At 35.5% G+C, this 26,391-nt stretch overlaps 1 protein-coding gene across 1 annotated transcript in view; it reads right to left on the bottom strand.

Annotated features, from left to right (window-relative positions):
* LOC122021480 (DNA mismatch repair protein MSH4) overlaps nt 1–26,391 on the bottom strand; it is an 87,630-nt gene that overhangs the window by 45,817 nt on the left and 15,422 nt on the right. The window contains exon 8 of the mRNA XM_042579602.1: nt 14,831–14,906. Within this exon, the coding sequence (XP_042435536.1) occupies nt 14,831–14,906 (76 nt within the window). The remainder of the gene's footprint in view (nt 1–14,830; nt 14,907–26,391) is intronic.

Here is a 26,391-nt window from a genome sequence, read left to right as displayed (position 1 = left end):
CTCTACTTCCCTGACCTCTTAAAAAAGATTAAATTCATGCACCTCTTCTAATTACCCACTTAACAATTTGTACTTACTATCTTCTTTTCTTTGGCCTCCAGTTTTGCAGGCGCAGACACCATTTTGATATTGTAGTCGATTTCAGCTTGTAGTTTGGTTTAAAGTGTCGTGCCGAAACGGTCGAAACGAGCAAAACGTCTCGTTCCGCTGGGCAACCGGCACCGGCACGACTCCGACACCAGACCCACGACAGGTGTGACGTGTTGCGCGACCCCGTGATCACAACGGAGGGGTCGCTCGACCCTGCAACAATAGTGGAGGGGTCGCATAACCCTTCCGTTGTTGTGCGGAGGCATTGTGCAACCCTGTGGTCACTGCAGAGGGGTCGCACGACCAACGTGGTCGCACCGAAGGAGACACACAATCCCCGCGGCCATGACTGGTCGCGCAACCCCGCGACACCGCCGAAGTCGTGCGGGCTCGCGAGTGGTGTCGGATTTTAGATTTTTTTTAATTAAACTTAGGTTAACTATTTTAATCAACTCCTAGCTATGATAGAGATAATCTAAAGAGACTTTATTAAACCCTAATAAAATTATCTAATTAATTTTATATTTCATTTATTTTAATTTAAAAATTATAATAAAATTTTTATTTATTTATTTATCTATTTTCATAGCTTTTCCTTTTTTAAAAAGATTATTTTTTATCTTGTTTATTTTTTAAATATTTATGTTAAATATTTTAGTTTTTAATTAATATATTTTATATTTAAAAAATATCGAAATCTTGTACATTCAAAGATCTCGACCAATTTCTAGTTTGGTTTGATTTTTATTCGTGTTATTTATGTTTTGTTTCATTTATTGTTTTATCCATACAGTTTTTGTTGTATATAAAGAAAATGATATAAATAAATAAATTCGATGATTTTCTTAGTTATCTTGTTTAGATTGCCCCTAAGTCTCTTTTATTATATTATTGTCGAATGGGGTAGCTCCTGATGTGCAGGAATTACACCTGTGGCGTGACATCTATTTTTCCATTGTAATGCTACGATTTTGACGTTATCTTGTATAGAAACAAACTACAAAAACAAAACAACATTAGAATAAATTTTAGCAAGTGAACGGGTGTCAAATGTTGATAAAATGAACGTGATTGATACATCTTGCTACAAAGTATAATCAAATTTCGATAAATTGTCAGCACGAGAAGTTTTGACCATTTCACCAAGTATGATACAAGATTTCAAACCATAGGCGTCGTGATTAGGGTTGGATAAATTTAGATTGGTCACAATTTGGATTTATTTTGGTCACTGTAGGGTTTAAACCAAGTTTTAACTTGAGATAGACTCATTTAGTCATGCTTGGTTGGATTTAGTGAAGTTTTTTTGGATGTTAGAATCAAGGTTTAAAATCTTGATTCATGTCAGAGTTTCAATTTTTAAATGGAATGATAGTGGTGCACTATCGTGCCAACATTTTGATGTATAGTACTAGATGCAAATTGGTGGTGGAAGGAAGATATATATGAAGCAGAAAAAGAACAAGACAAAACAACTATACACTTAAGTTTGAACTTTGTATTCCATCCGAAATGGTATAACTTTGACATTATCTTATTATGAACACCAACAAAATAAATAACATTATCTCAATTCATCTAAGCCTGTCTTGTAGCAAGTCAAGGGGTATCGAGTGTTGGCATGGCACAATACTCATTGACATGATAACAACAACATAGGAAAATATCAAGTTTTGGTGATTCATTGGACTGATACATTTCGATTGTGTCGCACAACACAATACAAGATTTTAAATCCTGGTTAGTATTATTTAAATCTTCTCTTATTCTCTCCCCACATATCATTCTTCCCGAAACCTCCAAACCCTTCGTCTCTTCATGATTCCTTCTCGACAATCACCGTGGCTCCTCTCTCTCCTCTAACAACCCTAAGATCTCCAATACCCTCTCCCTCTCACTCCCCTTCTTGATCCTCTTTGTGCTCCCACCCACTCACTTGTACAGTCCCAAAGTCAATCACTTCTGCCAAACAACCTCCAGCAAGCAATTGTGTTTTTTTTCTACCTCTGGAACTCAAGATGCCACCTTTTTCTCCTCTTTCTTTTATAATCTGATCTCTCCCTTCTGTACTCACGTCGATAGCAACTTCCAAGCCATTGACTATCACGTGTTGCATTTTTTTTTTCTCTTTATAAGTTTTAATCCTGTGATTTCCCTCTTTGATTCTGATTAGGAGTGTTGGTTGTTGAGTAGATTTCTTCAATTCATACCATCAAATCTTTCTATCAGAAGACAACTGAATTTAGGTTAGGGGTTGCTTGATGTCATTCGCCTATTCATGATCTTATTTGAACATTTAAATCTTGGTTTATATCCCCTTCTCTTGGTGATATGAGCTCTGCTCCTTATCGTATCCTCTTATATTATCCCCTTGATTAAGGGAATGGTTAGGTACGAGCTCTCTCTTGATCTATTATTGTTTGATAATTTATATGGTGTTGTATCATTGTTAGCTTAGTGTGGGAGAGGTCTTTGTATTGTTTTGTTATTGAGTGGTATAGTAATTAGATTAAGACTATATCCAATGGTATTATTGGTTGATCACTAAATTTAATGTTTTTACTATGTTTATTATTCATAGTAATGGAAACAACTTTGCCCTTGTGGTTGGGTTTGACCATGTTGTCTTGATATGTTGGCAATATAATTTAGTGTTATGATTTGATATGTGCATCAAATACGTAGGTACTTGGATAATACACATGGCGATTGTAGAGATCATGTGTTTAAGGGATGGAAGCTTGGACTGAATAGAGTAAGGAGTTTGATAGATTCAATGGGATCAAATTGTGGACTTGGTGATTGTATAGCTTATATGCTCAAGAGCTTAGCTTGAATCAAGTTGTTGCGTTGAAGCTCAAGGGCAAGCTTAGTGGATTCGAGAGCTGGAAGCATGGATCGAGACAGTTCTTAGATCAAGTTGTTGCATTGGAGCTCAGGGAGGAACTTGGTGAAGTCAAAGAGATAAAGTCCTAAATATGTGAGGGTCGTGACTATAAGGGTAGAAATTTAAGTTTCTTTGGACATGTAACATTATTGTAATAGTGTAATAGTTTGGTGTAGTAAGTGAGCTACCTAGAGTTTGATGATTGTGAAGTTTTCAATTGTTGGTAAACTTCTAAGTTGTGCTTTGGTTTATTATGAGTGAAATCCTTGTTAAGGGAGGGTCATGATTATGATAGCTTGTAACATCAAGGTGCCATATTTGTTTGTAGAGGTTTACCATATTACTACTTGTGAAGGGATGGTAATAATGGAATCGATTCAAAGGTAATACATCGAACGTGTAATAGGTATATGGTAGAGCAAACTCTCCAAACCATCTTATATTCGGTGAATTATGTTATTGGATTTATTTTGCTAATAAATGTTGTTTGAACATATAGGCTTTTATATAGGATCACATTTGGGGGGGAGTTTTAAAACTCTAACTGGATGCTTTAATTGCTCATCGATTGATGTTTAACCTTCCATGTTTGAGATTGGGTTTATTTCATACTTATATGTTTACCTATCACGACTTAGTTCTTAAAACCTTCCTTTATTACATTGTTAAATCTATGAAGGTATTGAACAAATATTGACATAGATTAGTCCCTCAAGCTCACTGTATTCTAAATGTGATATTTGCTATGTAATGTATAAACTAAAAGTGGAATAATATTTGAATATGGAAACCCTAAAAGGAATAAATAGCTATAATAAATGGAGAATTAAATAGTATAAAATGAAACTCTAAGTCTAGCCTTTTATTAGAACTCCTAGCCGCTCCTAAGGACATATCGTGAGACATGTGCAGGGAGTATATATTTTGTGTATGACACTATATTGTTGTTTATCATGTGAGGACTTTAACCCATGTGTTAGATGACACTACTAACAATTTGCTTCTTAATAAACATTCTAGTTGTAAACAAATCAGAAATAACTAAAATTGGATACAAATCCATGTATGATTTAAAACAAGATTTTACTTTATATATTTTACCTATGGTTATTCTCGTTTAACATTTTATTAGTGTACATCTTGTTGACTTTCATTTATTGAAAATAATACTTTGTTTAGCACCTTCCTTTCTTATACAAAATGGTTTCGTTGATGTTTTGTAAAATTTTCTCTGTTACTTTGAGAAAGGAATAAAACCATGTTTTGTTGTGTACTTGTTAATGTTGTGTTATTTATTGTCATCATGGGCATGGATATATTCTAGCTAATTATAACTAGGAGGAGTACCTCCTGGCACATGGAAGATTAACTTGGGTCATGACAATTTTTATTAGTATCAAAGTGAGGTTCATAAATTAACTTTGTGGATTTCTTGCTTTTTGACTTGTATTTGTGAACTATTGAACTTAACATGTTTTTGCACAAGTCAATGTGTATCTTTGACCTAGGAGACTTTTGCTCGTTGGTTTGCAATTTCAGCTGTGATTTTTTTGCTAAGTTTATTTTATTTCATGATGTCAGGTTATGCCTCGAGACGGTGCTATTTGAGATCCATGTTGGGGCCAAGGTCAAGCTTGTAGTAGTGCATTTATTGCAAAGGGTTGATTAGAGCCCAGAGGACTTACCCAGTTCTATTCCAGACTCATCATCAAAAACTTGTATCGATACTGAAGAGGGGATTGCAGGTCAGTCAGATGTGTCACCTGTAATGGGCTTCAAGATTGATCCTTCTGAGCTTTGAGAGTGCCCATGGTTAACATAGCTACTGTTGCAGCTGACTTGTTGGTGCATTACCTAGTCTTATTCTGAACTCGCCATCCAGATGATGCTTGGATTGATCCCAGCAAGGAACTATAAATCAGATGTGCCACCTGCAATGGACTCCAAGGGTAATCCATTGAGAGTGTCAATGGTTAGCCTGGCTACAGTTTGAGCTAATGTGCAGATCGATAAGGCATGCATTCCTTTGCTTGCCAAATTGACAAAGAATCATTTTACATTTTTCCAATGGAGGTATTGATCCCTAGGAGGCATGTGCATGGTTAGAAGATATTGATTGACTTTTGGGTACATGTCTGCTTGAATGTCAAGAAAGTGAAGTTAGCCACTTACGACTTTAGAGGCAAGTGGGTACATGGTAGAAAATTTTAAAAAATCTCTTTAATAGTGATGAGTTTTAAATCAATTAAATTGCTGGGTTTAATTGTTGCTGTAAAAAATGTTAACTTTCATCTTTCAACATGTGGGCTTTTATATGGGATTACACATTTGAGAGAAAAAATTTTAAATATAGTTGAATGATTTCATTGCACATCTAATATTCTTTAAAATATTACACCATCCATATTTCATGTTTTTGTTTAGTTTTATATCCATATTTATATCAGTTACAACTTAGCCCTTGAAGCCCTCTTTTAGATATTATTAAAATCAGTGCAACGAATGTCAAATACATTAGTCCCTAAAACTAACCATAATGAATGTGTGTGTATGTGTTATGTGTGTGATATTTGCTATAAAAAGTGTAAACTCAAAATGGAATAATAATTGAATATTATTAATTGGGATAAAAAGAATTCATAAAGAGTGAATTATACAGATAATATGGTAACTAATATATATATATAGAAAATTTTATTTTCCCAAAGCCCACTAACTATTTTTGTTGACATTAGAAGTAGGCTATATTGATGTTTAATTTATTTTTTAAATTATATATATTTTTTAATATGATATTAATTCTAGTATACTTTTATTGAAAGATGATAGTTAGATAGAAAGAAGAAGAATTATTAGTATATAAGATATTCGATCCTTTAATGAGTATGGGGATGGATATCCTATACCCGATCCGACCCGAACCCGACCAATTGTCATCCCTACTGCATCTGAAAAACATTCAGTATGATCATGCCCATGATTTTTATATACGATACCTTGACCGAGTGCTCTCTTCAAGTAACACAAAATCTGCTCTACCGCTACTCAATGATGAACAAGTGGAGATCACATGAAATAACACTACCCAAATATGCAATATCTGGACGAGTTACGGTAAGGTAATTCAACTTCTCAACCAACTTTCGATATCTTTTAGGATGTTCACATAGTTCTCATCTCTCATGTTATGAGTCATTGAAACACTACAAGGCTTTGCACCCAATTTCCTAAGTCGAGGGCATATTTTCTCTGAGATAAAAATATGCCTTTTTTACTCTTCGTAACCTCAACACCCAAGAAATAATTTAGCACCCATAAGTCTTTCGTATGAAACTGAGTATGAATGAAAGATTTAAGAGATGAGATTCCTATAGTATCACTTACAATGATAACAATATCATCCACATACACAACTAATAAAATGATACCCGCTAGTGCTTGTAGAATACAGAATGGTCAGACTTGCTTTTCATCATACCAAATTTTTCAACAACTTGACTAAATTTTCCAAATCAAGCACAAGGACTCTGTTCCAAACCATACAAAGCTTTTCGGAGATGACAAACTCGCCCTAAGCAACAAAACCAAGCGATTGCTCCATATACACCTCCTCCTGAAGATCACCATGAAAAAAAAACATTTTTGATATCAAGTTCATGTAAAGGTCAATTATGAGTAGCGGTCATTGAAATAAACAATCGAGCAGATGTCAACTTTACAACAGGAGAAAGTGTCATAATAATCCACATCATAAGTCTTGAGCATAGCCTTTAGCAACAAGACAGGCTTTTAATCTTGCAATTGATCCATCTGGATTGATTTTAACTGCGAACATTCATTTGCATCCAATAGCCCGTTTTCCTAAAGGTAGATTGACCAAGTCCCAAGTATCATTGTCATTTGAAGCATTCATCTCTTTTATCATTGTATCTTTTTAACTAGGATGAGATATGACTTCATAGACAATTTTAGGAATAGAGCTAGAGTCAAGTAAAGCAATAAAAGAACAAGAGGAAAATGACAAGCCATTATAAGAAACAAAAGAAGTAGGATAAGTACACTAGTGTTTACCTTTGCTTAATGCAATAGGAAGATCATTGCACGGGACTGGATCTGATGACGAAGTAGTAGGTGTAGGACATCAATGAAGAGGTTGACGTCTGGAGTAGACTTGAATAATAAGAGGCTTGATAGGAGCAGGTTCCGTGATGGATATGGAGGATGTAATAGAATACATTAACAAATCATCATCCTCCCTTTGACGAGTCAGAATAGGTGAGGATGGGAAATAAAGTGTATCTTCTATGAAAGTAATATCAATTGAGATAAAAATACTAGGACAATAATACTTGTAACCTTTTTAAAAAAGAGAATAACCAAGAAAGATACACTTCAAAGACTTAGGATCCAATATAGTAACATGCGGACGAACATCCCGAACAAAACTAGTGTTAATTTAATAACACCTATATCGGTCAATTAGGCAAATTGTCAATTAGCCTAATTATACCTAATTATGGTTTCCTAAGATAGATTCCTAGTTTGTATATAAATATGGTTCACTCTTGAATAAAGGTTATAAATTCTTTTTATCCCAATTAATATGGTATCAGAGCATTAGAATCAAAATTAAGGTTCTTCGTCACTACTACCGTAAGATATGACAAATTAAAAGTGAGTATTATTAGAGAAATAATATTATTGGATTTTTGAGGAATTTTTAGAAATTTTTTCGGATTTAAGGGGATAGACCTATTAGGCTTAAGAAAAGTCTATTTGAATTATCACTTAGGTGGGAGTTAATTAATTTGATTAACTTAACCTAGGCATATAAGTGAAAAACCTAGGTTTAAGTTTATTTGGCCGACTCCCTTATCTCCCCTCCCGATTTCCAATCATCGACCCCTCCTCATCCTCTTCCTCGCCCGCGCAAATCCAGTCGTCGCCAGTCCTTCTCCCGGCCTCCTTGCATCGCCGCCTGACACCACGCGGCCCATCATCGCCAGCTCCTCTCCAGCCACAAGCAAGACGTCTCCTCCTTAGACGATGGTCCCAACCAGAGGTCGTTTGACGCGTCGACTGCTCGTGCCCTAATCACACTCTCCCGAGCCCCTTTCTTCCTCTCACGAGCACCACCGTCGTTGCCTGCCGCCGACTGCCACTAACTAATAGCTGACATCATGCACCCTCCTCCCTCTACCGGTGCCTAGATTGCCAGCCACGGTCGTTCGGCATCATCGTGCACGTCGCCTGGTTCTACGGTCCACCGTCGGTCATGTTTCCTTGCTGCTCTCCAAACGGCGTTTCCTCCTCTTCATAGTCCTGACTCCCTTGTTCATCTCAGTGCCTCCACCTTCACTCGATCGCTACCATCATAGGTCGATCGCTTGGTGCTGCTATCATCGCAAGGGGCAAACTACGCTAGGGGGTCTAGAGCTACCCTCCCTCTTGCTTGAGGACCAGAGCGATAGTCGTTGTCATCTAAGGAGTCATTAGTGGTGAATGCAGAGCTTCCCCTCCTTACACCGACACCTGCTGCCAGGGATCCAATGCCGGAGGAGTGGTCAGAAAGGGGTAAATCTTAACCTCGACTTCTAGGGTTCTGTAAATATGGTTGCTTTTATTAGCATAATAGAATCTGGATTAACCTTTGGATGTAATTGATTGATTGATAGGTTGGAGGTATCCACGGATAAAAGTCTTATAGGCACCCAATCATTGTTCTATCTTGTTCTATCCATCTATAAGTTGCTTTCGGTGTTTTTCCCGTCCTTGATTTCCATTTTGGATGATCTATCTGTTGAGAGTTTGTGGACTATTGATTCATGTTTCTTTGGATTAATGAATTGGTTAATTGAGCTTAATTGGATAAGTGATCCAGTGCTACTCGGGTTAGGATTAGGGTTAGCTAATGAGTCTATGTATAACTTAGTTATAATATGTATCGTGTGATGTAGGACACTGATACGAGATGACTATTATAACGTGAGGATAGTTTTAGCGCGATCCACATTAAGGCGGGTATTTCTTGCTTTGTTTTCTTTAGATTTTTTATCTTAGTGGATGAGTTATGATTTGATTGATAATTTTATTACCTTGTCTCTATTTATGTCATTGCTTGAGCTTTATAACTATGTTGTTGGACCTTAGAGATGATCCTCATTATTCTTCATGCTTGATTTTGTTTCATATGTATGATATTATCATACTGGATAGCCTACTAGACCTTGGTCGCTGATTTGAATTCGTGCTTATTGTTAGGATGATGATAATGTAGTGTAGGATATCGAGCATCCTACTAGACTTTGCTTGTTACTTAGGCTCATGCCTATACGCTAGTGCAGTTACACTAAGGTGCAGTTATATAGTATTATATTAGATGAGACCTTATTAGATGACTAGAATTCCCTTGGTTGAAATTGTTATTATTGTACTTGCTGTTGTGGTAGCTAGACATAGGTTATTAGACTTGTTATTTAATGCATGTCTATGCATTTAAACTGCCCATTAGATCAGATAGTGATCTTGAGCTATCGCATGTAAACCATAGCGAATAATTGAATATCCTACTAGACTCTTTGCTTGTTATGTAGGCTCAAGCCTATACATTGGTAAGATTAGACCGTAATGTAGGATATCAACTATCCTACTAGACCCTTGGTTATTATTTAGGCTCCTGCCCATCTGCAGTTGATTTTAGATCGTAGGGTAGATGAAAGAGCATTATCCTCGGATGGATGGTTACTACTTATTTGTCATTATGGCTTGGTATCTGTATATACCATGTCTGCCCACGGGACCATCCATGGTAGAGTGTTCTACAACAGACAGTGGCCACTTATGCATCTGTCTGCCCACGAGACGATCTGTAGTAAAGCGTTCTCCCACAGAAGTGACTGTTTACATACCCTGACTGCCCACAGGACTATCCATGGTAGACCGTTCTCCCGCAAACAGTGATTATTTACATACCCTGACTGCCCACAGGACTATCCATGGTAGACCGTTCTCCCGCAAACAGTGACTGTTTACATACCCTAACTGCCCACGAGACTATCTGTGGTAGAGTGTCCTCCCGTAGTCAGTAGTTGAGGTGCTAGATAGCTACCTCATCCTGTCCGCCCATGGGACCATCTGTGGTAAAGCATTCTCCTGCAAACAGTAATTATTTACATACCTTGATAGTTCACAAGACTCATTCGTGGTAGCATATTGTTGAGCTAGTAAGGACTTGTTATTTGCTGGACATGCATTTGTTTGTACAGGGTTTAGACGTAATGTTGGTACTCTTGATTTATCGGTTATGCCTAGTTGAGCAGGTTAGCAGATGTTATATTATGAGTTGCGTTTTTGCTTAGCAAATGATTATATAAGTACTCTTACATTTATGGTAAGCATTTCTATTAAGATTGCTCATTTGATCTCCTTACATGTATACAGTATCATGTACTATCTTCCTATACTCGCTGAGTATGTTATACTCACTACCCCTTGCTTTTCCTTTTGTTTTCAGGTTAGCGCATAGATATATCGTGTCGCTCAGATAATATCTCTGTCGGTCCCACGTCACATCAGAAGATGGTCTTTATTTCGCTATGGTTTTCGTATATATTTTCTTTATGGTATTGGCATTGTATTGGTGTTTAGCCGTGTGGCTACTTTATCGTTTAGTATTCGGTTGTGTTTAAATCGTGCCGGTACGCATTGTATTTTTTTGGTTTATGGACTTTCCTTTCGTTTTCCGTTGTGTTTTTAGTACAGTCGTGTGGGCTATTTATTATACAACTGCGTGGTTGTATATGTTCCCGCGTGTGGGTTGTTGTTTATTACTTGTGCGGCTTTGTGGCCTTGTATCTATGATTCATTTGTCATTGCTACAGGGGAGGTACTGTCTGATTGTCATCGGACAAACCTTACCCTTGGGCCGTGATAACTACTATCTATTTTTATTTCCCTGCCCGCGTACAACAAAGCAAGCCTCTCGCCGCCCCTTCTTCATCAACACATCACACGAACCTCCTTACGCTCGCCGCCCAAATTATGTTTCCTCACTTCCCTTCTCATGTGTGGCTCGACAACCTTCTTGCGTTCCGACAACGAGTGTCATCCTATCGTTGTTGACGGCGATAGGCGTGTGGTGATATAGTTGTGAAGAGTGTGAGCCTCCGAAAGCCGTCTCGTCAACGGCCTTAATCTCGGCAACGAGTTTTGGTTGCAAAAGCGATCGTGTTAACAACTCCACGACTTTCTATTTCTTCCTTTGCAGCTGCCTCACACCGCCGTCTCAAGCCCTAACGTAGCAGAGAGAAAAACAGAGAAGTCTTGTGTCGTTGTTCTCCTCTCGCTTGCTCTTCAAAGTCTTCCTTTACTGCTGCCTCACACCGCCACCTCCCGCCCTAACGCATCAAAGAGATAACAAAGAAGTCCTCTATCATTCTCCTCTCCGAGTAGTCGCAACCACTGCGTCTGGGTCTTCCGTCGACAGAAAACAGAGAGTTCTTCCTTCCTTCGTCCCTTATTCGACTTCCTTAGGATAAAACCTTATGGTTGAAAATAAATCTTCTATTGTGACGAATGTGATGCCTGTGATGTCTAAAATCACGAAGTATGAGTTAAACAGTTCAAACTATTTGGATTGGAATAAGCCTATTCGTCTTTATCTACGAAGTATTGATAAAAATGATCATTTGACTGATGACCCTCATTAGGATGATTTGAAGCAGACATGACTTAGAGAGGATGCTCGCTTGTTCATTCAGATTCAGAATTGTATTGATAGTGAATTGGCTTGATCAATCACTTTGACTTTGTTAAAGAACTAATGGATTACTTGGAATTTCTATACTCTAGAAAAGGGAATCACTCCCACATGTATGAGGTTTGCAAAGCATTTTAACGTGTGGAAAAACAAGATTTACCTCTGATCAATTATTTTATAGCATTCAAAAAGACATATGAGGAACCTAATATGTTATTGCCCTTTAGCTCTGATGTGAAGGTTCAACAACGCCAATGAGAATAGATGGCTATCATGGGCTTCCTCGTTAGCCTATCTCTTAACTTTGAGTCAGCTAAATCACAAGTTCTCTCTGGTTATAAGGTTTCCTCTCTACAAGAAGTATTTAGTAGCATTCCCGTATAGAAATTACTAGACCTGTTCCGCCAAGTGGTGCTTTAATAAGTTGCAATACTAATTATGTGCTTGGAAGGTCAACTAGTCACAATGGAAATAAAGGAGGAGGTTCCTAGGACTTTCAAACTTGAACGTCGAATTCTAGTGGTATTGTGTGCAATTACTATCGTTAACCAAGCCATACAAAATTTGAGTGTCGAAAGATTAAGTACAAAAATCAATAAAAACACTTGGCCCATATTGCATCCACTAATGATGTTTCCGATAAATCAATCCTTATCTCTAGAAGAATTTGCCAAGTTCTCACAATATCAGGAATCACTCAACTCTTCATCTTCCTCTGTCACTACTATTGCTGATTTAGGTAAACACAGCGCATGTCTTGTTTTTTCATCCTCTAAATGGGTCATTGATTCCGATGCCACGGATCATATAACAGGTAATTCTAGTAACTTTTCTACTTTTCGATCTAAAGCTAATACTCCTACCATTACTTTAGCAGATAGGTTTCTATCTTGTATTGTGGGTCTGGCACAATCAATCCTACCGCTTTGCTTGCTTAGTCCTTTATCTTATATTTGCCGAATTTATCCTTTAATTTCCTCTCTATCAGTCAAATAAATTGTAATCTTAACTATTGCTTCTCATTTTTCCTGATCATTATTTATTGTAGGATCTTTTGACGAAGAAGATTATTGGTAAAGGACACGAGTCTAGAGGCCTCTACATCCTTGACACACCGCGAGTGTTACTTCTTCTTTCGAGACTCATTGTAGGTTGGGACATCCATCTCTTCCTTTGCTCAAAAAGCTTTGTCCATAATATGGTAAGATGTCTTCATTAGATTGAGTTGTGTCAGTTTACAAAACATCACCATCTTAGTTTAAGTCGTAGGGTAAAAAAAAATGTGCTATTATTCCTTTTGAATTAGTTCATTCTGATATTTGGGGTCCTTGTCCTATTTTGTCTAAACCCAACTCAAATACCATGTTAATTGGGATAAAAAGAATTCATAACCTTTATTGAAGAGTGAATCATTTATATATAAACTAGGACTCTATCTTAGGAAACCATAATTAGGCTAATTGATAATTTGCATATATATATATATATATATAATCTAAAGAGAATAAATGACTAGCATAAATGGTGAAATAAATACTAAAAAGTAAATACTCAGCCTAGCTTTTATAGAATTCCTAGCCACCCATAGAGACCTGTTTATGTGTGACACGTATGTTTAGTGTTTATTTTGTGTGTAATGCATCGTTGTTGTTTAGAGCTTCAACCCACGTGGCATATGACACTACTTATACTCTAGAGGACCTAACTCTAGTATTTTACTTCATAGCAAATTTTTTTAAAATAAAATGTGAAATAACTAAAGTTGGATATAGATATATGTATTTATTCATAAATGATATACAATTTGAACCTTAACTAAGTTGGAATCCTAACATTGAAATGAGAACCTACAACTCATTGAAATTCTTGGATTCTTATTTAAATTACAATTTATGCACAATTTTTTCTATTTAGCCACATAGCAATTTGTGTTTCCTCCAAATTTCCCTTGGCCTCCAGTTTTATAGGCAAGGAAAGAATTTATAGCCTTTTAACTATAAGAGTTACCTAGAGATTTTCTAACGAGCTGAAAAGTAGGTTTCATCTGACGTGTTTTACTTATCATTCTTCTTGCTTGCCATTTTGTTATTGTAAATCTTGTTGTACTTTTTATGGAAAAGAATACTTTGTTTAACACTTTGGTTTCTTATACAGAATGGTTTTGTCTATGTTTTGTAAAATTTGCTCTATTAATAAAATGCATATTTTGCTGTGGTATTTGTTTATCTTGTGTTATTTATTAACATCGAGAATGTGGAAATTTTCTAGCCGTGATAGTTGTAGCTTAGGCCAAGGGTCGATACTTGGCGAAGGAGGAACGAGATGTCCACAACGCAGCGACATATTCGCTCAAGCATGAACGTCAATTTCATTTATCTTTGAGAGTTCCACAGGTCGGCAAGTAAAACGGGATGTTTCGTGCGTCCCAGATGTTTCATGCGTCCCAATCAACACCTAACGATATCATAAACCATATTAGCTACATAACCCACTCTCCTAGCCCACACACCTTAATTAATTAATCTTCTTCGACATTGAAGATTTATAGTATTTGAAAGTTGGAAATTGGAGCAATCAGAAGAACAAAAATTAAAAACGGCTAACAAAGTCAAGGAAGTGATACCTCTAGTAACTAAATTTGTTAGAATCATGTACCTGCTGATTTGAGATCTCCTGAAATTCTGTTTTCTCTAATACCTTCCCATCATTTCCCCATATCTCATCTCACATGTGTTCTCTTGTGACAGACAAATGGTTTATCAGGATGCCAGATTGTTTACATTGTAAGAAGTCTGGTATTTAGAATTTTTTTTATTAGACTACTGTTAGAAGTTAGTCAACTTGATGTGTTATTATCCCAGCCATGTAGAAGTTAGTCAACTTACCCAGCTTAATTTAAAAACTTAGAAAAACACATCACAAAAATATAAATCATTTCAGGATTTTTTCTTACACTAATTTCAAACATGATAGCCACATGACAATCATAACAAAGTTATAGGAAGGAATCAGAGGGTTAATAAAGCATCAAAATTTTAAACTTATATGCAAGAAATAAGTGTATTTAGCTTCTAAATAAACCATGCAACACTTACCAAGCAATCTAATCGAGCATTTATAGTTTCAACATCTTTCAGAGGCTGCAACAAGTTTGCACGAAGTAGTCTAGTCCTGGAATGCACAAGCATAACCTAAATTTAAGATGGGAGGAAGAAAAGGAAAATATGAAGCATGGCAGAAGTATGCACGATTGCTCATATTTCATTTTAGAAAACACTAAACAGATTACCAAACAAACTTTAAAAGCTGAAAAATTAACACCAATTTCTAAGCATTAATATTACATGTTAACCATATAATATAAGTTGAACTTTTTTTTAATCTTTACAATTAAGAAGACATATGACTGAAAACGTATTATACTGCTAAATGTTGAGGTGGTACATGCACAAAAAGAATGATGGAGGAATAGAATGAAGTAACATGAATAATTTCAGGTGTTGGCATTGTGCAAACATAGTTTGGCAGATATGTGCATGAATACATTATGGTGATATATTGTGCATGTCAATGATATAGTTTAAAGAAAACCAAGCAACAAACATTTTGGCCACCGTCAGAACATTGATAAGAATACAAAAATTATATACCGTGTGGTCAACTGCAATCATCCAGCATCAGAAAATTAATAAGAATACAAAAGTTATATACCATGTGTGGTCGACTTCTATTTACTATTCAGAACAAAAAAAATTAGATGCTTGACAATTATGATGGAGGATATGATACTCAAGATGTTGGCAGATAATTGGATTATCCATATTATTGAAGCAATAGGGGGTCCCTGCCTAGAGAATGAGGGGTTGCAAAGGACAAGTCAGGAACATGTCAGCACAATTATGTTCAGAAGGGACAGGGTGGCTAATAGCTATAGCTAGAACCTGAAGCCTGGAACCCTAACACATTTAACCCAATAATTCTGATCCGCCTAGGTGATTTGCTAATAAATGTCTTGGTAATAGCTATCAAAGTAGTAGGATGAATTACCATTATCACCTTTCACCACTTATGGCTTACTCATGTTCTTAATTCTTATTTTAAAATCATAGGCATGTTGAACCCCTTCAAATCGTGATATTCTTCATGTGTCAGCATGCTAGCCACCATAGCTCATGGAAAGCCATCCTTGTTCTCTGCTTCTAAAGGCAAAGAATAATGGGAAATGGCCCAATGGCAGTTATAGTTGGAATAAAGTGCAGCTGATGATTGTTATTAACCCCCAAAACAGATTTCATGATGGTATCATTTTAAAGAATAGGTTTAATCTAATCTGATGTATCAAGTCATTGGGTATTACATTGGAGTGCTACATAATCTCTTATGGTATGAAAAAGAGAGCTTATCTATTTCCATGAACATCAAAGGGGGCCAAATTTTAGGATTAGGATTTCTGATACGATCCTGAGATAGATTTTATTCAAATAACCCCTTCAAAATATTATCCATGAGAATATGCTATTAGATTTGTTATTAATTTAGATAAGGTAATTAGACTTATTAATATTTATTCTTTGAATAGGTTATTAGACTTATTAATAATTTTTATATTAATTTGGTATTATTGTATGGTTTTATATATAGAGTAATTATGTAATCTTTTAGGACAAACAATAAAGTGATTTAATTAAATAATCAACCACTTTGTTTATTGGAGGTAAATCCCCTCGAAGTGATCATTATTAGAGGTCGATCCCCTCAAAGTGATCATCCCATCCCCTTTCTTTCACCCCTTTTCTCTATTTCCCCACAAGATAGAATGTGGGTCCCTATCAACTTGGTATCAAAGCAAGGTTAATTTCATATTATGACAAATTGGAGATTCTATGAAGATGAATTTCCTTGTTGGCGAAGTAGAGATCCTACCACATTTATTTCTAAAGTAGAAAGATATTTTCTCCTACACAATACATCAAATGATTCAAAGGTGGAAATAGCTTCTATGCATCTAGATGGAGAGGCTCTCTAGAATCAATTATTTTATATCATCTCATGGATCAACAATATGGGAGGAGTTTGTAGATGGTATTCTCACTCATTTCACACCTCAAGAGTATGATAATGCAGATAAGGAATTATCTAAAATTCAATGGATCACAATGGTAGCAAAATATCGTAGTCGCTTTCTTCAACTCTTTAACCTAACTCATGATTGATCAGAACACAAATAGTGTTGGAAAGAGATCATGAGAATAAGGAATCAAAATAATATCGGAAAGAGATGATAAGGACTACATAAAATAAGGAATAAAAATCATAATCTTTCAAATTAGATATGATATAATTATTTGGCTTAATTATAGGAATATTTTCCTAAGGTAGAGATTATAGAGTTATATATATATTTGTATCATCTTTCAATGAGATATACACATGTTTCTTCATAATTCTTTTCTACTTCCATTGATTTTCGAGCAAACACTGATGTGACGCATGGGAAGTCGAAAATTCCATTGTTATGGCTTGGTTGATTAATTCAATGGAGCCTCAAATTGGAAGGACTTACCTATTCTACAAGAATGCTCAAGACATCTGGAAGGCAGTCCAAGAGATGTACTCAGATCTTCAAAACACATCCCAATGTTTTGAAATCCAATCAAATCTACGGAATATGAATCAAGGATCAATGTCAGTGACCGAGTATTACAACCAGTTGATTGATCAATGGCAATAAATGGATCTTTTTTACACAATCCCATGGAAGCGTGCGGAAGATGAAGTGTTGTATAACAAGACCCTTGAAAAAGAACGGAAAAAGATCGGATATTCGACTTTCTTCAAGGCCTCAACAAAAACTTGGATAAAGTGCGAGGACGCATTTTGGGAGTCAAACTCTTCCTTCACTCCGTGAAGTATTTTATGAAGTTCGACAAGAAGAAAGCAAGAAGAAAGTTATGATAAAGCCTTCCTCTTAACGTGAAGAGCAACAGCAAGGATCTACCTTGGCAACCACTCGATCACAATTTCATAAATGGAGAGACAATAAACTATGGTGTGAGCATTGTGGGAAGCCAAATAACACCAAAGAAACTTATTGGAGCATTCATGGAAAACCCCCAAATTGGAAGCCACAATATCAAAGGATAGGAAAACCATCATACCACATAGTTGAATCCAGTGAGCCAAAGAAGATTCCTCCTACACCTTTTACTTATGAACAAATGGAGATTTTGAAGTCCATATTCCACAAAAACCAAAATCCTGAAATTTGGACTCCACATCTAAAGCTACAATCGCCCAACGAGGTAATATCTCATCAACCTTGTTATCACAAAGGAATGATAAAGATAAATGGATTGTTGACACCGGTGCATCTGATCACATAATGGGGCAATGTCTAGTTTTTTCAAATTATAAAATATGCACTGATGAAGTGAAAGTTTTAGTGGCAAATGGAAATACAATTATAGTGGCAGGGATTGGAGATGTTCTTGTTCCAGGACTTCAATTGAAATATATCTTGCATGTTCCAAGTTTAAAATACAATCTCTTATCTGTTAGCAAAATAACTAAGGATCAAGACTAAGACTATAAAGTAACATTTCTTTATGATCATTGTGTATTTCACGATTCGTCTTCGGGGAAGATGATTAACAATGTTGAAGAACGAGGAGGCCTCTACTATCTCACTAGATCTTCCCTGCAACTGAAGCAACCAATTACTCTCTTTGTGTCTAGTTCAATAAATTCGAAGGCACTCATATGGCATATAAACATTTAAAACATCCAAGTTTTCAATATTTGAAGCACTTGTATATAAAATTATTCCTTAATAATGATCCATCTTTTTTCGAGTCATGCATTCTTGCAAAGAAAACCAGAAAAAATTACCGAATGCACAATTATCAATCTTCAAAACCATTTCACCTAGCTCATAGTGATATTTAGGGGACGTGGGTGGGGGATTTATTAGGCAAGAGATGGTTTATCACATTCATAGAAGACCATATTTGTACCTATTGGGTCTATCTCCTCAAACATAAATCTGATGTCGAGTATGTGTTTCCACAATTTAATAAAATGTAAGGAATTTATTCCAATATAACATCCAAATACTCCGCACAGATAATGAGGGAGAATACTCACAACCTTGAGGATTATCTTCTTCAAAATGACATTTTTCATCCAAGCTCATGTCCATCTACACCTCAACAGAATGGAATTGCAGAACCGAAAAATCAGCATCTATTAGAAGTGGCAAGATCTCTTATGCTCACCAATTCTGTCCCTCATCACTTTTGGGGTGATTCCATCTTAACTGCAGTCTACCTCATCAATAGGCTTCCATCAAAAGTCCTTAAATTTAGAACACCAATCAATTGTCTCAAAAAGGAATTCCCTTATATCCATCATTTTAACTCTCTCCCACCAAAAGTATTTGGGTGTCCAGTGTTTATACATGACAACCTGCACATGGAAAACTTGACCCAAATGCCATCAAATGCATATTCATTGGCTACTCACCCACTCAAAAAAGATACAAGTGCTACAATCCTATCACAAGAAAATTCTGTGTCCTATGATGTTACATTCTTAGAGGATGAGTGCTACTCCAATGCTTATCTTCAGGGGGAAAATTCAAGGAAAGCTAATCATTCAGATCCTTCAATTTCTTTACCTGTATCACCCTTGCTCATTGGAACTCTCCCATGAGGTAATTACACAAATTAGTCAAGAACCTTTAGAACCTTTGCAGTCGTTACAACAACAAAATGGACCAATTATTTATTCAAGGAGGCCTCTTGTTACTCAGCAGTCCAATCATCAAAACCGATGGTGGATCCACAACAAGATCCACAAGGAAATATTCCTATAGATGATCTAGACATTCCCATTGCTCTGAAGAAAGGGACACGGATGTGTACTCAACATCCAATTGAAAGGTACATATCTTATGATCAGTTGTCTAACAATCGCAAGGCATTTGTCACTCAACTTGATCAGGTGGAGATCCTACAAATATAAACGATGCCTTAAGAAATTCAACGTGGAGGGATGTTGTTTTTGAAGAAATGAAAGCATTGAATTATAATGGCACTTAGAAAATAGTAAATCTACCTAGAGGAAAGAAGATAGTAAGTTGTAAATTGATTTTTTTTTTTGTCAAAATAGGGTTGAAAGGCAAGATAGAGAGACACAAACATATGGGCTTGACTACGAGGAAACATTTGCAGTCGTTGCAAAGTTAAATTCTATAAGGGTGCTTCTATCCATTGTAGCAAACTTAGATTGAGAATTGCATCAATTAGATGTTTCAAATGCATTTTTAAATGGGACTCTTAATGAAGAAGTTTATATGAAGATACCCCAAGTTCGAGAGAATAAGGAAACATCAAGAGTTTGCAAGCTGAAGAAGTCCCTATACGGATTAAAACAATCTCCTAAGGTGTGGTTCACTCGATTCAGCACTATCATTAAAAGCACTAAGTCAAGCAAATCATTCTCTCTTCGTTAAACAATCAAGGGATGGAAAGAAATCAATTTTGATTGTGTATGTTGATGATATGGTGATCATGGGTGATGACAATGATGAGATTGCAAACCTTAAAGGGCTGCTACAATCTGAATTCAAGGTAAAAGACCTTGGAAGACTTCAATATTCCTTGGAATAGAAATAGCTAGAAACAAAACCGGGATTTGCATTTCCCGAAGGAAAATACCATCGATCTACTAAAGGAAACACAAAAACTTAGTTGTCGTCCAGCAAGTACTCCAATGGAAAAAAATTGGAGGCAACAAAATACAAAAGATGATGCTCCAACTTATAAAGAGAGTTATCAACGTCTTGTTGGAAAACTAATCTATCTATCAGTTACTAGGCCTGATATTGCCTATAGTGTTAGCATAGTTAGTCAATTTATGCACGCCCCTACTATGAGACATCAAATTGCAATGGATCAGATTCTTCAATATTTGAAAGGGACTCCAGGGAAAGGTATACTTCTCAAGAAGAGTGACAATAAAACAGGATTTGTGCTGATTAAGCTAGTTCACTTGAATATAATAAGTCTAATACTGGATATTGGACTAAAGTTTAGGGGAATGTTGTTACATGGCAGAGCAAGAAACAAACAGCAGTTAGAAGTAGTACAGAGAGGCAAAATATTGAACCATCACACAAGGGATATGTGAATTAATTTGGATTGAACGACTATTGTCAGACCTACATGTTCAATTTGAAGACAAAATGAAGTTGTATAGTGATAGTAAATCAGCTATAGCAGTGGTTCACAATCCTATTCAACATGATTGGATAAAGTATGTTCGTTATGAAATCTGAGATTGAACATAGGAAGATCCATCTTTACTATGTGCCTTCAAAATCACAAGATGCTGCCTTCTTATTAAACCATTGATGAAGTAAATGTGTCCAAGTTGGGAATGATTGATATCCATTCACCAACTTGAGGGGGAGTGTTGGAAAAAGATCATGGAAAATAAGGAATCAAAATAATATCGGAAAGAGATGATAAGGATTACGTAAAATAAGGGATAAAAATCATAATCTTTCAAATTAGATATGATGCAATTATTTGGCTTAATTATATGCATTTTTTCCTAAGGTAGAAATCATAGAGTTGTAGATATATATATTTATATCATCTTTCAATGAGATATACACAGATTTCTTCATAATTCTTTTCTACTTCCATTATTTCAAATTGTTGAAAACTTTTATTGAAGGACTTCATCTTAACATCCAAAAAGAAGTGAAGACGTACTATCCTTGAACTGTAAAAGTTGCATTGTCCTTTGCACGATTGCAAAAAGAGAAGTGAGGAAGTATAAAGAAATAATCAGTGACACCGAAATCATCAATGTACACAAAAGAGAATATTGATGGATGAGCCAATAGAAGATTCAAAGGATAAATATTAATAAATCTAATTACCTTATCTAAATTAATAACAAATCTAATAGCATATTTGAATGGGTTATTTGAATAAGTATATGTATTAGTTTCTGCTTCATCAATCCCGTTATGTGATGGCATGGCCTTCCCTCTTCCACAACACACCTTATGTCTGACTCTTTCTTCCTCTTCTGTAGCATTGTTATCCCTCCACACTATATGTTAGCCATGTTGTGCCATTCTTGTTCATGGATTCCCTTTTCAATGCTTCTTATTTCCCTTCATGCTCTCAACTCTACTACACATGAATCCCAATCTAGCGTCAACCATATTAGCCCTACGACAGATTTTCTATCACAATTCACCAAGTCCTCTGTGATGAAGCTACTCTCCCTCTCCATGACTCATGTCATCAACCATGTATCTCCCTTTGTAATGTCGATATTTCAATTGTGTATATCCTAGGAAGGAGGCAAAGTCATAAGAAATTAAAGTTTTAGAAAGCAAAAATCCAATAGCACTTTTGTTCCTTTGGCAAAAATGAGGGAGGGAACGAAAATACAAGAGAAATTCTTTCCTAGTTTTCTTCTATATAGTTTCCATCCGATTTGAGCAGGAAGTTCATTTTACATGCAATTGAGATTAAATCAAAAACTTTAAAAATTCAAAATTATTTTTTCTTTTCAAATATATTTTTAATAATATTTTTTCATGTTAAAAAAAAAATGCAAAGTTCCCCTCCCTCTGTCCTTCATTCTCAAATAGAGAATGTCTCACAATTTCTACTATAAACTTTTCCCCTAGTTTTTGTTTTTCCTTAATTGTTTTCATCCTTTATAAGAAACATGGACTAAGTAAAGTTGTCATAGCTCATTTCTTCTACCATTCTCTTGTTCCTCCTAAGGTATAGGCACCATCAACCAAGTCTACCTTAAGTTCCCACAATATAGACATCATCAAACCCCTTTACCCAAAGGAGTACTGCTATCTTGACATGGCCTAATTGGTTGTATCTCCAACATGTCTACAACCTCCAATTACCCCTTTTACATTGAACACCATCTCAAGGAGGACAAGTTGCAAGCCACCATCAAGGTCATCAATACCACCTATCTCTTCCCACTCCCTCCTTTGACCTATTGCCATTAGAAAAGACAAAACTAATATCGGAATCAAAAAATCTCTCCTTGTCACAATGTTAAAACAACCAAGAGAAAGGATGAGATCTCTCTAAGTTGAGGGTTCCAACAATAGTAGCATCTTGTCCAAATCATAACCACCAATGGAAGCTCACCTAGATCACGACCAACAACTTTTTGGCCTAGATTGGTGACAATCTCATTATTGTCACTTTATGTCCAACATTTCACCTTCCAATACCCGTCTTCCACAAAACTGACATGACCAATCTCAAAATCACCAAAATCCAATCACCCCTTTTCTTCAATCTACAACTTCTGCTGTTGATGCCAACAAAGCATCCTCCACTAAATCACGTTTGTTCATTGGGAGGAGAGCAGTGGCTGGCTCAATCTGGGCAAGCAGCAGGATTGAGAGTCATGCCGCTGTGATTGGACTCAACGATAGAGGAGAATGGGAGTGAATGTTATTGTTTGCTAAGTGAGGAGCGACAAATGGCACAGCCTTGATGGGCAAGGTAGGCAACTGGCAAGGGCTTTGCCAACAGTCGATGGTGGGATTAAGGGCAGCATGGGGAGGAGGGGGAGTGGTTGTGAAAAATTCTCTATTGGACATGAGCATATATGGAAGCCAAACAGTGAAAAACCTAAAAAATACTTTTGAATAAAACACTTTCCATTAAACAAACAGACCTCTCATCATATCTCCTCAGTCAAATTAGATATTAAAGTTAATTCTATTTTTACCCACGCCACTAATATTAGTTTCTAAGTTGGTTGTTACATCAAAATTGGGTTAGTCATTGTCTCTCTCCCCTCTCCTCTCAAGTAGATAAAACTTTACTTAGTGACCTCATTTGACATCCTTTCTTTATCTCCTAGAGAAATATCGAATTTTACTTCACTTCTTTTATGTCTGAGAGTGGATATTGACAACTTAGTATCTCTTTTTCTCTCTGACCCTTAGAAATTTGGCACTTCATCTTTGCAAACTCTAGACACCTAGGATTTAATTTAAGTAGAATTATAGAAAAAGGTTAGTCAACTTAGTCAAAGTTGCTTTTAAATATTGTGATCACCTTAATCAACGACAATGATAACAACAACAACCACCTACCCTTATCTTACTAGATGGTATGGATCATTTTACACCATTGAGCTTTATCCCCTACTATATCATCATTTATATTTAAATAAATTTTATCTTGTTTTATTATTGATAACCAAGTCTTTTTTATTTTCTTCTTCCTCGTTTGATATGGACATTTGTAATAATTTCATATCGTCTAACTAAAGTATTTATTAGTCGTCTAATTGCATGTTTGTACCATCTTAAACATCTCTCAGAGTTTTCCCTTAATAGGTGCAACCCCAACTTTCTCTCTAATATTTCCATTTTTTATCTTATTCATCCTTGTATGTCCGCACACCCACATTAACATCCTCATCTCTGCAACTCTCATCTCTTGCTCATGTATTCGCATCATAATCCAACATTTAGCTCCAAATAATATAGCAGATCTAATCATCATTTTATACAACTTTCTTTTAAGTCTTAGAGGTACCACAAAGAACACTTGACGTTCTCCTCTATTTCAACCATTTCGCTTGTATTATATGTAAAACATCTCTCTAAAACCCTCAATCCTTTTGCAAAAATGATCCTAAATACAACTCTCGATTCAGACAACTCATCATCTCCTATCTTAACAATTGTCTTATTACGTCTATTATTGTTAAACTTAAATTTTATATATTCTATCTTTACTCCACTAAGCCTAAAATCTTTTACTTCTATCATTTCCAGCTAAAATTCGAGTTTAAAATTTACTCTTCACATGTCTCATCTACTAAAATATATTATTTGCAAAAAACATACACCGTGGTACTCTATCTTGGACGTGTGAGTTCATCCATGATTAGTGTAAAAAGATAGAGACTTAGACTTGATCCTTGATATAACCTTATTTTTATGGGAAATGTTTCGGTTAATCCATATGAAGTCTTCACTTTTGTCATTACATCCTCGTACATATTCTTAATTAGTTCAATATATATTATGCTAACACCTCTTTTTTCTAGAGTTCTCCGTATAATTTACCTTAGGAATTTATCAAAAGTTTTTTCTACGTCGACGAATACCATGTATAAGTCTTGTTTTTGTTCCCGATACTTTTCAATTAGTTGTCTAAAAAGATGTATAGTTTCTATTATCAACCTTCCAGACATAAATCCTGATTTTTGTAGTCGTGGTCTCCTTGCCTAGTCTTTTTTCTGTTACTCTTTCCTAAAGTTTGACTCATTAGTTTAATACCCTATAAATTAGTTTAATACCCCTATCGTTTACACAATTTTATGCGTCTCCTTTATTGCTATATAAGGGAACTAGGGCAGGCATTTTTTTAGTTTTCAATATCAAATTGAATAACTTTATGAGACAGTCAATACCTTATTTCTTGAGCACTTCCATACCTCTATCGAAATATGAACTACTTTTCCATTTTGCATCTTATTTAAAGTAGGTTTGAATTCTATAATAAAAATTTAAATTTCTATACTCATTTGAACTACTTAAATTACCTAAATTAAGTTGGTCATCTAAACATTCATTAAAAAGTTGATCAAAATACTTCTACCGTCGCTCTTTAATTTCCTCATCATTTACTAAGTACCTATTACATTCATCTTTAATACATCTTATTTGGACAAGATATCTTATCTTCCTCTCTCTCGCTTTAGCTATTATATAAATGTCTCTTTCCCCTTCTTTTGTATCCAATTTTCGATATAAGCGTTCAAAAGTTTCATTTTAAGCTTTGCTTTCTTGCCTCTTTTTTATTTCCTCGTTCTTACAAGTATATAATTCTTTATAGGTTGTTTGTTTTTCCTTCACTTTCTTTACTTTCTCATTCCACAACCAAAATTCTTTACTTGGTGGTGCATGTCCCTTTGACTCACCGAATACACTCGGTTATTCTTTTTTAACTTTGATATCATCTTATCCCATGTCAAATTCGAGTCGCCATATATTTATCCTAATACTTACTCCTACCTTATTCTTAAATATGTTTGTTTCTCATATTATACTTCCACCATTCAAGTCTAAGAGTTGTGCATATTTTCCTTCTATTGATACTATACTAAAGACATATACCCAACACTACTAACTTATATTGGGTGGTTAAATTTTCTCCGACGAAGCAATCTTTACAAATGTTTTTATCATTCTTCCTAATCATAAAAAAGTTAATTTGTGATTTATTATTCTAATTTTTGAACGGTGATCACCTTAATCAAAGTCTTCTAAAAATTATTACCAACTCCAACCTAAATATCAATGATTGTTACCACCTAGAATTTTAAGTAGTATCATAGAAGTTTCACAAAAATGGTGTTAGTGTTGCATTTTTAGCATTTCCTTCAAGCATCTTAGCAGTTTTATTTTTCTATTTATATGAGATCATATATTTTTTTGACTAGTTCGACATTGGTAAATATCTATGATGTGTAATCCAACTTAAGGAAAAATTATAGAATATATAGATTTGGTCCCACATAGTCATTAGATATCTTCATTTATTTTCTATTAAATAAAAGAGTTTTTATT

The sequence above is a fragment of the Zingiber officinale genome, chromosome 9A (assembly GCF_018446385.1).
Source record: "Zingiber officinale cultivar Zhangliang chromosome 9A, Zo_v1.1, whole genome shotgun sequence".
Classification (NCBI taxonomy): domain Eukaryota; kingdom Viridiplantae; phylum Streptophyta; class Magnoliopsida; order Zingiberales; family Zingiberaceae; genus Zingiber; species Zingiber officinale.
The sequence above is the reverse complement of the archived record's forward strand: the minus strand, read 5'-3'. Positions and strand labels throughout refer to the sequence as shown.